This window comes from Mangifera indica, chromosome 2 (genome assembly GCF_011075055.1).
Source record: "Mangifera indica cultivar Alphonso chromosome 2, CATAS_Mindica_2.1, whole genome shotgun sequence".
NCBI classification, from domain to species: Eukaryota; Viridiplantae; Streptophyta; class Magnoliopsida; order Sapindales; family Anacardiaceae; genus Mangifera; species Mangifera indica.
Genome location: NC_058138.1, coordinates 6,728,566 through 6,741,435, shown reverse-complemented (window position 1 = coordinate 6,741,435; position 12,870 = coordinate 6,728,566). Strand labels below are relative to the sequence as shown.

The 12,870-nt window shown below is 33.0% G+C and overlaps 1 protein-coding gene across 6 annotated transcripts; it reads left to right on the top strand.

The window, feature by feature from the left end:
* Positions 1-2,016: 2,016 nt before the first annotated feature.
* LOC123208798 (probable disease resistance protein At4g27220) lies at positions 2,017-12,585 on the top strand. Of its 6 annotated transcripts, XR_006500821.1 has the most exons (11): positions 2,017-3,191; positions 3,339-3,663; positions 3,987-5,365; positions 5,641-6,105; positions 6,529-7,206; positions 7,341-7,796; positions 8,194-8,880; positions 9,203-9,992; positions 10,239-10,292; positions 11,575-11,678; positions 11,789-12,585. XR_006500821.1 is itself a non-coding variant. In XM_044626346.1 (10 exons), the coding sequence occupies exons 1-10, from the start codon at positions 2,553-2,555 to the stop codon at positions 11,850-11,852; spliced, it is 4,851 nt and encodes a 1,616-aa protein (XP_044482281.1). In that variant the 5' UTR covers positions 2,017-2,552; the 3' UTR covers positions 11,853-12,585. The 6 variants fall into 6 exon arrangements, 4 of the variants coding, with proteins under 4 accessions (XP_044482281.1, XP_044482279.1, XP_044482280.1 ...); XM_044626346.1 differs by lacking the exon at positions 9,203-9,992; XM_044626344.1 differs by lacking the exon at positions 11,789-12,585 and having other exon boundaries at positions 10,239-10,310.
* Positions 12,586-12,870: the final 285 nt, after the last annotated feature.

Sequence of the window (12,870 nt, the reverse complement as noted above, 5' to 3'; positions counted from 1 at the left end):
TTCCTGTTACCTACGCCATTCATATGCAGATTGGTTTGGACAAGGTGAGGTTCACCTGTAGTGTTCCCCAGGAACTCAAAATCAAACTCATTATGATTTGGACCGTCTGATGACCCCTGTGTTATGTAAAAGAAAAATCAAACTCAGAAACATGTAAAAATTAACACACAAGTAATACTTATTGATGGAGTCTGACAGTTCTACAGCTAATAAGGATCCAAATTAAGCAATATAGATGGCTGGTTCTGTATGATGATGATTACTCAAACGAATGGAAGAAGAAAACATGTAGCTCGGTTACAGAGCTCTAATGGGGACTGTGAGAAATAAATATGACATTAATGACCTTCACCAGGGTGACAAGAGCAGGTAGCTGGTGCTAGCAATTATTAGCTTGGCTAATAATACTGTTTCATGAATCCAGATAGAGCCAAACTTGAGTTTTGTCAGTAAATAAAAGAGTCGGCTGAATTCCTTCAACATTATTGAATGAGGTGCCGCCTCTAGGAGTAGATAAGCTTTGTTATCACAAAATATTTAGCAGATAAATAAAACGAGTTAAGATAAAATAATGGGCAAATAACTGTCCCTAGGGCTGGATTCGAGCCGAGCCAAGCTCGGCTCGCAGCCAGCTCGGGCTCGGTTCGGTTCTTTTATGGTTGGCTCGAGTTCGGCTCGAACTCGATTCGAGTTGACCTTGGCTCGGTTCGAGTTCGGCTCGTTTTCAATTGGACTCATTTACGGCTCGGCTCGGCTAGTTTTTCATATCAAAACGACATCGTTTTGTATATATATAAATCAAAACGACGCCGTTTTGTATAAAAAATTAAAAAAAAATCAACCGAGCCAATCCGAGCCAGCTCGAGCTCGATCGAGCTGAGTAGAGCCCGGCTCATTTCGGGCTCGAACCGAGCCGAGCCGAGCTCGATCTCGAGCTGACTCGGCTCGAATCCAGCCCTAACTGTCCCACCCAAAGTTTGGTATAAACTATTTTCTATCCATTAACTATTAAAAATTTAAATATTTATTTATCTATTAAAATTTATTATTATTATCAAAAAATAAAATTATCATTTAAAAATTTTATTTAAACTTATATTTTTATTATTATCTTTAAGTTTTAAATTTTTATTTTTTCCCTAACCTCAAATTTTCCAAGTTTAAAAAATGACTCCCTCCCCTCTCGCCCCCCTCCCCCAATCTGGGGTTTCTGCTCTCATATTTTCTCAACACACGCTACCCTCTATTTTTTTAAAAATCATGTTTCACCCCTCTTCAATTTCAGTTTCAATTTTTTATCATTATGGACGTCTTTCTCCTTTGTCGTCGAGTTGCTTCTCCTATGAGATTTCACTTGATTTCGACCCTCATTCGGTTGATGGGAGTCATCAAAGAGGAAGGTTGGCACTAGCGAAGTGGAGTACATTGGACCTACTCGATCTCGGTGGACTATGGTGACAGGAAATCGAGAAGGAGGCGCTTGATAACAATGAAAAAGAAAAGAAAAATCACGTCTAGAGGTCACTGAGAAAGAGCAAACTCACCAGAGACTGATACTAGACGTGATGTCGAAAACTGAAATAAGAGATCAGGTGTGTGTCAGCAATATTTCAAAATCTTGGGGTGGTGACTGTAAAGAGAAAAATATGTGAGAGATTTTGAAAATTTACCAAGGAACCCCTAGGACCTTGGGGGAATAGCAAGTTTTGATACCTAAAGAAAAAAGTAATATGGGCAAAAAGCTATTTTTTTAATTTAAAGGATAATCTAAAATATGAGTTTAAATAAAATTTTTAAATGATAATTAATTAAATGAAATTTTAAATGACGATTTTATTCTTTATAATAACAATAAAATTTAACATATGGATAAGTATTCAAATTTTTGATAGTTAGTAAGTGAAAGTAGGTTGTATCAAATCTTGGGTGGAAATTGTTATTTGGCCTAAAATAATATTAAATATGGGGCCAATATGAACGAGAGGATGACAATATTTCATTCATTTTCGGTGACAACTCCTTAGACGTGGTGAAAGATGTGTGGCCAGTCGTCGATAAGTCAATTCTACAGTTCTGTTACATTTTAATAAATATTGTGTTCACACGGTGGTGAGTTTCCATTGTCAAATCAATAGAATTTCGTAGAACTTTGAGTTGATAATGAATCATGACCAACTGATTCTTCTCCACTGAAATCTCTCTGAGTCATTCAAAACCACTCAAAAATTCCTTCACTCACAAACCTCCCTGAGCCCATATCCTTCGATTTCTTCAGTTCGCACCTTAGGTCTCTCTTTTATTTTCTTTATTTCAAATTTTTTCTTCCCTATTTCCGGTTTGAAAAAAAATTCCGTTTCGGTATTATCTAATTTCTTTTAAAAAAAAAAAGTTTTTGCATTCGGTTATTTCTCGTTTACTATATAAATTTCTTTTTTCATTTCTCTTATTTATTGTTAATTTTGAAACTTGTGTTTTATCGTGTTCTGTCTAATACTGGTCTTTTGATTATATTCATCTGCTTTATTTCTCTTCTGTTTTTTTTTAAAAAAAAAATGGTTGATGTTGCCGGGAGTATTGGCGGAGTGTTGAGTCCTGTCCTTGAAGTTGGCAAATGGTTGGCTGCTCCAATTTGGCGTCAATTTAAGTACTTGCACAAGTACAGTACCAATTTCAAAAAGCTCGAAAAGGAAGTTAAGAAGCTGAAGAATACAAGGGACGAAGTTCAGCATAAGGTTACTGTTGCTGAAAGAAATGTGGAAGAGATCAAACAGAATGTTAAAGACTGGCTGAAGGATGTGGAGAAGACAATTACAGAAGCAGAGCAGTTGATTCAAGAGAAGACAAACAACCCTCCATGTTTTAAAGGATTGTGCTCCAACTACAAGCAAAGCAAGAAAGCTTTCAAATTAAAGTGGGATGATATTGATCCCCTCCTCCAGCAGGAAAAGGAATTCGATCAAGTTTCCTTTCCTACTATTCAACAAGATATCTGGCTTAGATCTAGCGAAGATTATTTGACGTTCGAATCAAGAAACTCCATTATGAAGAATGTATGGGATGCTTTAAATGATGAGAATGTGTACATGATTGGTGTTTATGGGATGGGTGGTACTGGGAAGACCACTCTTGTGCAAGAAGTTGGAAGGAAAGCGGAGCAGGATAATCTATTTGAGGACATTGCTTTTCTTGAAGTAATTTTTTTCACTTTCTTATGCTTATTTTGAGTAATAATTATTATGACTGCTATTACTTGAGTCAAATTAATCATAGTCAAACTAGTTTACAATTATTTCGCTCTGTTTGTTGTTCTTAACTGGCCATATTATTTTGTCTTATAGGTAACACAAACTTTGGATATAAAAAAGGTTCAAACAGAAATTGCAGAGAAGTTAGGCGTAAATTTCAGTCACGACAGTGCAAGAGCAAATAAGTTATATGAGAGATTGAAGAGAGGTAAGAAGATCCTTTTAATTTTAGACAATATTTGGGAAGATGTTGATCTCAAGACTATCGGTATTCCTTCTGAAATGGATCATGGGGGATGTAAACTAATGTTCACGACAAGAAACTTAGATGCATTGCAGAAGATGGGTTCCACAAATAATTTCAAGATGGGCATTTTAGAAGAAAATGAAGCTTGGAACCTATTCAGGAACATGGCAGGTAATCTTGTTGTAGAATTTTCACTTGTAGGTTTTTCTGGTTTGTTCACTTTTATAATGTCGGGATATATTAATGTAGTTCTAGTCCTTATAAAATTTTCACAATTTTAATTGGTTTAACATATAAATTTTAAGTTTAATGTAGTAATGTGTTTTTTGTTTGTCATTTGACATTATAAAGTGGTATTCATTTAGATAAAAAATTTTATGGATTTTTTAAGAAAAGGGTGAAATTCAATATTTTCAACTTTTCTTACTTTTGCTTATCCAAAGAATACATGCAAATAGAAATTGCTGTTAGTATTATCCTTTCTCTTTTTGCAGGTGATGTTATACAAACATGTGAATTGAATTCTCTACCGAAGGATGTATGCAAGGAATGCGGAGGATTGCCCATCGTCATTTGCACTATAGCAAAAGCATTAAGAAACAAGAGTCATCCAACTGATTGGAAAGTAGCATTGCGAGAATTAAGAGCACCATCACCAAAAAAGTTCATAGGACTCCTAGAAAAGGAATACATGAAGATGGCCTTAAGTTACAATTATTTAAGGGATGAAGAACTTAAGAAAATGTTTTTAATTTCCAGTCTAATGGAAAATAATACTTCCATTTCAGACTTATTCAAACATGTTGTGTGTTTGGATATACTTGAAGGAGCTAATTTGACAACGCAAGATGCACGAGATCGATTGGATAAATTGGTTCGTGACCTCAAAGATGCTAGTTTGTTACTAGACGGGGTTAGAAGCGAACAATTTTCTATGCATGATGTAGTTCGTGTTGTTGCTATAACAATAGCATACGTTGATTATCATGTATTTACAGCAAAAAATGACATTGAACAGGAATGGAAGGATAGCGTTAAACTCAAGAAATGCACAAAAATCTCCCTACATGGTAGCAGTACTATTATTAGTCAAATTTGGTCTAATGATTTGGATTATCCAGCTCTTGAATATTTCTATATGCCCAACTTTTACTTCACAATGCCGGAGGACTTCTTCATAGTGATGCCGAAGCTCAAAGTTTTAAATTTATTTAGGCTACACAGATTGTCATTGCCATCATCCCTTCATCTTTTGAAAAACCTTCAAACATTATGTTTAGATAATAGCACAATTAACGATGTTGCTGTTATTGGAAAGCTAAAAAAACTAAAAGTCCTTAGCTTGAAACATTCATGTATTATGGAGTTGTCTGAAGAAATAGGTCAATTGATTGAACTCAAGTTATTAGATTTAAGCAATTGTAAACGATTGCAAGTTATTGTGCCAAATGTCATATCAAAACTATTGCAATTAGAGGAATTTCATATAAAGGGCTGCCCTATTCAGTGGAAGGTTGAAGTACTCAAGGAATTAAAGCTCTTGTCTAATCTCACGAGTGTAGAATTGGATGTTAGAGATAACAATGTGCTACCTAAAAACTTATTTGCCAAAGAGCCTAAAAGGTACAAAATATCAGTAGGAGATTTTTCGGTCCCATATCAAGAATATGGCGAACTTGAGCATTATGGGGAACATGAGCTTTTGAGGATGTTGAAATTTAAATTTAATTCTATCAGGTCACTAGAAGAATTATATGGATTTAAGGATATTGAACTCTTATGCTTAGCTGAATCTTCAGAAGAGCAGAACTATGTTGATCATTCAAATTTTGATTTGCAGTCCAATGAAATCATGCCCCTGTTTAATGAAAAGGTTTGACTGACTTGAATTTCTTTTATTTCTCCATTATATATTCTTGTTTTCTTTTATGCTTATTCACATTTATTCGTGTTGTATTATTTTTCCTTCTCTTTTTGCAACTTTTTTCTAGTGATTTAAATTTTCAATTCTATTTCACTAACAAATTGTTCTATTGATCCTCCATACAACGCAATTTCTGTCAAATTAATTTTATTAAATTATTTCTTTTTTATTTTCTTCTTGTATATGTTCATATATATTAAAACAACAATTAACTTTGGTTGTAGGTTATTTTTACCAATTTTAAGACATTGGTATTGCACAATATTAGTTTGGGAAAGATTTGGGATAGTCGAATTTCAACCCCTCGCTCTCAAAATTTGAAGCAACTGACATTGGAGAGATGTGGAAAGATGACATATGTGTTTCCATTTTCCATAGTCAAAAACCTCAGACAACTTCAATGCCTAGAGATAATAAATTGTGAGGCTTTAGAGAAGATTGTTGAAGAAGAAGGAGCAGAACTTGTAGTTAATTCTATCTTTCCACAGGTAACCAAATTGGTGCTCAAAAAATTACCAAAACTTACAATTTTTTATCTAGGAATACAGGTTTCAGAATTGCCGATGTTAAAATGGTTGGAGATAGAGAATTGTCAAAAATTCACTCCAAGATATTTGGGCTTGCAAAATGATAATACGAAGGGTGAACTTCAAATTTCAGAGTCAAAATTCATTCGCTTGGAACATAAGGTACAAATCTCTTGTTTTAAATATGTGATTCTTAATGTTTATTTTTGCTTGAACAAAAATCTAGAAAAAAAAAATGAATGATCAATTGAATTTGGACAATTCTGTTACGGGAGTAGACGAGCAAAAAATAGTGTAATTTTGAAACAAATTATCTATAGACTCTATCTAATATGAGTCACACATTTTAATTGCATTATGTGATTCATACCATCTCTTTTATTTTTATTTTCTGTTGAAGTAATACTAAGTTGTGAAATCGAAAAATATAATTTGATTTTTATTAGAAATATATTTAATAGCTGCATGGTTTAATGAGTTGACTGATTTCAAAGGAAACAGGAAAAAATTAAGTTTTTCCAAAAAATAAAAAGTATGTAATAACGAATAATTCTTTAATTAAACTTTTTTTTAATGAATAAGTAGATCAACCACAATTTGGAGAATTTTATGTTAAGGGATAGTGTGACAGACATTACATGGAAGAGTCAATATAAAGATCTTATGATCTACAATTCAGCAAATATTCTACTTGGACTCCAAAGATTTCAAAGTGTGAAAAAGCTCCGACTACATGCTTGTGAATTCAAAGAAATTAAGAGTGTATCAAATCTTCCAAATCTTGAATATCTAGCAGTAGAATTCCATTGCAACTTGAGGAGTCTAGTGCCATTTTCAGCTTCCTTCCAGAATCTTAAAGTTCTCAGAGTCTGGTATGTAAATGGGTTAGTTGTCTTAACAACTCCTTCAATGGCTAGAAGCTTGATGCAGTTGAGAGAATTGAAAATATCAACTTGTAAAATACTTGTTGAAATAGTAGAGAATGAGGGAGATGCAACAAGTAGTACTGAAATTGTTTTTGAAAATTTGAAGTTGGTGTCACTTCAATGGTTAGAAAGTTTTACATGCTTTTGCTCTGGAAATTACTCTTTCAATTTCCCATCACTAGAAGAATTAGTTATAGAAAATTGTCCCAACTTGAAGACTTTCTCTCAAGGAATGTTAAACACTCCAAAGCTGCACAAAGTCAATTACAAGGAAATAGAGAACGAGGGGAATGATCTTGGTAAAATCATAAATGGATTGTGCAAAAAGAAAGATGAGGTATATAGGCAATCAATTAATTTGTTTTTTGTAATTACTTATTTATGTAAGTTTAGTTAGTTTAAAAAAGAGACAAAGAATTAATGCAATTTTTAATTACTTTATATTGAAAAAATTATCAACTTTAAATGCAGGAAATCTCCCTTGATTTCAAGTACAAGACATTCCACAATGATAATTCTACAGAAATTTGCTACAACCAGCATCCAACTTCCTTCTATCAAAATTTGACACGGTTGATCCTTTGGAATTGCGGAAATATAAAATATGCATTTCCACCTTCCATTGTCAAAATTCTCCACCAACTTCAACAACTAATGATAGGGGATTGTAAGGTTTTAGAAGAGATTGTTGCAAAAGAAGAAGGAGTAAATGTATTGGTCAATTTTGTCTTTCCGAATTTAACCTTATTGAAGCTTGAAAATCTACCAAATCTTACTGTTTTCTACCATGAAATGCATACTTCAGAATGGCCAAAGTTGAAAGAGTTGGTGGTGAGAAATTGTGCCAAGTATCTGAGCTTCAAAAAAAACAATGAGGAGATTGAATTTAAAATTTTGGATCCAAAATCTATCTTCTTGGAAGATAAGGTATGAATCTCTTATTTCATTGTTTCTTGAAAAAAAATAGTAACACCATCTATATATATTTTAACATTTTATTCAAAAGATTAAATATGGAATTTGTTATCTTCTCTAATTTTCCTTGTAACTAAATTTAGAAAATTTAACTCAAATATATATATTTGATTTGATCGATTTCTCTTTAGGATTATATCAATTAAAGTCATTTAATTCCTATTTTTTTAATAGATTATCAATTATGATTTTAGAAATCAACAATAAATATTTATTTTTACTTTGAGAAAAATGTGCAACTTGCATGCATACTAAAAAGGATGATAAATTCAAAATTAGTGTAACTGGATTAAAGTTTTGTTTTAAGAATATCAAATGCTAACTGAATTTTGTTTTGATGAATTTGTAGATCAACTCCCATTTGGAGGTTTTTGAATTACGGAATGATTCAGTAGAAATTACTTGGCAAAATCAATCTAAAACTGTTAAAATCTCTTTGGATGAGTTAGCATACATTCCACTTGAATCCCTTCAGAGATTTCACAATATGAAAGAGCTTCAACTATGTTGTTGTAATTGCAAAGAAATTAAGAGTCTATCAGATCTTCCAAGTCTTGAAGTTCTACATGTATCTTCGTGTGAAAAGTTGTTGAGTCCACTGCTGTCTACACCTTTCCAGAATCTTAAAGTTCTTAAAGTACAATTTTGCAGTGGGTTGGTTAACTTAATAACACCTTCAACAGCTGGAAGTTTGGTACAATTGAGAGAATTGAAAATATCAATGTGTTTCATGCTAATTGAAATTATAGAAAACGAGGGAGATGCAACATCGAGTGGTGAACAAGTTGTTTTTAACAATTTGAATAAGTTGTCACTTGAAGGTTTATATAGTCTCTCATATTTTTGCTCTGGGAATTACTCTTTCAATTTCTCATCTTTGGAAGAGTTAATTATAGAAGGATGCTTCAATATGAAGTATTTTTGTCAAGGAATGTTAAGCACACCAATGTTACACAAAATCAATTATGGGAGAAAGGAGGTAGAAAATGAAGGGAATGACTTGAATTCAATTATACAACAATTATACAAAGAAGAGGTATGCATTCAATTAATTAGCTTAAATAGATTTCTGCAATTTTTTAATAATAACATATTTTGGGTGTTAATTTTAATAAATTTGTTTTTAAAATGTTGACCTTGATTCCGCATAAAAAAAAAAATATTAGTTTGTGCATATACTAAGCGTTATTATTTAACTAGAAGTCATCACACATTTTTACGCCCCTTTACTATGATACAATTGGCTATCAATTCATTATATTTTTTTCTCCTTGGTTTTTGTTGAACATATTTAAATTTTTTATATGTTTTTAAGATAAAATTAATTTTGAATTGATTGACACATGATTTTTCTTTAGGTTGACTCCAATATAAAGACATTGAAATTAAATGGAAGGGATATTATGGTGATTTGGCAAGGAGATTTGCAAGAGAACTTTTGCATAGTTGAAACTCTTGAATTAATTAAGGATGAATATACATATATTCCGATTCAAATCCTTCAAAAATTTGTCAGTCTTGAAAACCTCATATTGAAAGTGAGTTCATACGAAGAATTGTTCTCGTTTAAAGAAGGTGAAGAAGACATTGGAGTATTCACAAACTTAAAACAATTACAATTGTGGGGGTTTTTTAATTTAAAATGCATTTCAAAGCAAGACTCCCGATTGAACTCAATTCTTCAAAATCTTCATTCTTTATATGTAAACTATTGTCACAATTTGACTACTTTGCTGCTGCCTTCACAGTCATTTGAAAATCTAAGGACTTTGAGTGTACGTCATTGTAATGGAATGCAAAACTTAATGACATCCTCAATAACCAGGAGTCTAATGTGTCTTGAAAGCTTGTCAATAGAAAAATGTGAAATGATGGTAGAAGTATTAGCAAATGAGGGAGATGTATCAAACGGTGAAGTTGTTTTTAGGAAATTGAAGAAATTGTATTTGTTTGGTTTAGAAAGTCTCACACACTTCTACTATGGGAATTACACCTTAAAATTCCCATTCTTGGAAGGATTATATGTGAGTAGATGCTCCAAGATGAAGACCTTCTCTAGTGGAGGCTTAAGCATGCCAAGATTATTAGAAGTGAATTGGAAAAATTGTTCAAGTGACTTAAATTCAATCATACAACAATTACAAAATGGTACGTATTTGTTTATTTAAGAATATATTTTTTATTAGAGTTCTCTATTCTCCTTAATTGAATTAACACTAATCAATCATGTATGGTCTTTTTAGTATTGAATTAAAATCCTAAGTGAGAAGCTACAGTAATTTCAAGTGATTTCAAGTAGTTGTGAGGTGTTTATTGACGAAATTCTTCATCTTCTAATATAATTTTCCACAATTTCTGTTTTTAACATTAATGCATTGTTCTCTATGATTACAGATTGTGCAAAGTTATGGGAAAGATTCCCATGATAGCAAGCTGCAAAGTCATGTGGTAAGTGTGTGGTATTAGGTGAGTTTACATTGCCTTTCAAACATAATTCATAAGAAGTCAATTGATTAAATAGATTTTGGGTATTATATTTTAAGATATTGGAAGGTTAAATATAATATTGATTAATAATTTAATGGACTATAGTGACATTAGCCAATCATATAAATTTTGGCAAAGTTAGGCGTCTAATGGTAAGAGTGTTTAAAAATATCTAATGACTAAATCAAACTGATTTTTGAATAAAAACTGATCCAAAAAATAAGTTATTTGAAAAACTAGTTTAGACACCCATTAAAAAATAAAAAAATCTGGTTTATTAATTTTTTACAAAAGGTTAACCGAATGAAACTGGTTTTAAAAAAATTGAATTAAAAATTATAAAATATTGAACCTATTTAAAAAAATTGGAAAAAATAATAAAAATAAGATTCAAAACCGATTAATTGAAAATTCGGTTTGGTTAATTGATATTTTTGGTTCGATTTCAGTTTATGATTTTCTCCAAACTGACAATTCGGTTTGGTTTAAAAAATTATCAAACTACTTCGATTAACCGGTTTTAAATACCCTTATCTAATGGCAATGACTCATGTCAAGTTTGCTCTAATATTTGGTTTAATAGCTTCATTGTACTATCAATTTCAAACCATCATAACAACTATATGATAAGAGTTTGATTTGAGCCAAACTGACTTGAGCTCGAATGTCAACTCAGTGCAATCGAGCCCAAAATGAGCAGTCATGGCATGAGCCATAGTGTTAAGAATTTGTCTTTAAGCCTTTTTCCTTTTTAAAGCCTTTTTCTCATCTGGTTGTTCTTCAAAATGGCAATGCATTATAGGCAGCGATCTTATACATTCAATTACAATGTACACGTGTTCAAATTTTTTTTACTGGGTCTGGGTTTGGTCTTTTTTGTTGCTTTCAGTTGTGGTGGTTAAATCCTTTAACCCTTTATATATCATTAAATTTTAAAGATTCATTAACAACTGTAATTGACTACCGTATGAATTAGCAAAGCAGAGTTTCTGCAACCCAAAAGGATTCTTGTAACGTGGGATGTTCATATATAAGCAATATCTCTTGTGTTTTGTCAATACAGAATTCCCCTATGATGTTACACATTGGTATAACTTTATGTGGATATTCGAAGATGTTGCTTTTGATAATTTCTCTGTTCCTACTATTCTATCCGTTCGTTATCTCTGCACCTTCATCACTGATGTGGAAAATATGCTTTTTGTAGCAATCTTTTCTTTGACTTGGATATATCTTTCCACAGGTGTCTGTTAAGAAGAGAACGCTGAAATGTATTGCAGATTACATTGTTGATGTAACTTGTAAACCGGCTGGACTCAGTCACAACTATGGAGCCATATTTATTGTGTAAATTGTCTTGCTAATTCTCAAGTATATTCACTTCCATGTTTGATTCTGAAGTTTCTAGTTTCAAATCCATGTTTCCTGCCTGTTTCCATCTTCTGGTGTGTTTTCAGCCTTTTCCTCTATAATTCCCTGGAGGTCTCTGGGTCTCTGTGTTTCTCCTCTGCATCGGCCTAGCTTCTTCCCGTGAGTTCTTGGGTCCTATGGAGGTGCCGTTCTGCTGTGGGTCTATTTTGGCTTGGGTTGGACCTCTGCAGCTGCTTTGGTGCTGAAATCCTCTCCTGTTCTCTTGCTTTTCTCCTTCTGTGGAGTTGCTGATTCCTGCATCCCTCTCTCCTGTTGGTTCTCTCCTGCATTGGGGTTCATTGGGTTTGTTGGCCTTTTGCTGCCTTGCTGCTGCAGAATTTGAGTTCTTGGCTTCCGGTTCTGCTGGCACCTTCCCTCGTTTGATGGTTGCTGCTTTCTTAACCCTTTCTCTTCCAGCGTCCTTTCTTGTCTCTCCTGGAGCGTTCCAGCAGTGTTTTTGCGTGGGTGGTTCTTGGTTGTGGTTCCAGTAAGTTGCGTCTTAGTGAAATGGTTGCACATTGGTCCATTTCTATGTTTGCTCCTGGTTCCTGGGATGCTGCATGCTGCATGCGGCATCAGGTGTGTGCCGGTTGACGCTTCATACTGTTGGCTGGGTTCTTCTTGCTGTCTTTGGCGACCTGCCATGGCTGGATGTGCTGGGTTCATTGTTATTTTAATTTCAGTTGGTCGTCTCAAGTACGCTTTCTGTTCCTAAGTGGTTTGTTGTTGGTTTGCAATGGAGTGAGAGTTTCAGCCATTGGGCTCGTGATGTTGTACTTAGAGTGTGTTTTTATAATGTTTTTAATACCGGATCGGTGAATAAATCGATTGTCTCATTAGTTTACGGTTCGATTGAAAATCAGTCAATTCATCAAGATACTCAGAGTTATGGTGATTAATACATGTTTTTTTTTTCTAAAAAATGATAATTATTCACCCAATTTTAATGAAACAAGTGATGAAAAAAACGTTTACATCTCATAATACAGAAAAAAATACATAATTCTGTAAGTCATTGTTTATAAAAGATATTTCAATGGATGTAAGATTTTTTTTTGCTCTTTTTCATTAAATTTTTGAACTTATGTTTTTCTTACAGACATTTAAAATTTATCCGATTTAATTTAAA

What these genes read in the sequence shown, in the direction of transcription:
- LOC123208798 (XM_044626344.1), top strand. Translation starts at nt 2,553, where the DNA reads ATGGTTGATGTTGCCGGGAGTATTGGCGGAGTGTTGAGTCCTGTCCTT. An exon ending in CCTATTCAGGAACATGGCAG is followed by an intron (nt 3,664 to 3,986) that starts GTAATCTTGTTG and finishes CTCTTTTTGCAG; the next exon opens with GTGATGTTATACAAACATGT. An exon ending in AACAATTATACAAAGAAGAG is followed by an intron (nt 8,881 to 9,202) that starts GTATGCATTCAA and finishes ATTTTTCTTTAG; the next exon opens with GTTGACTCCAATATAAAGAC.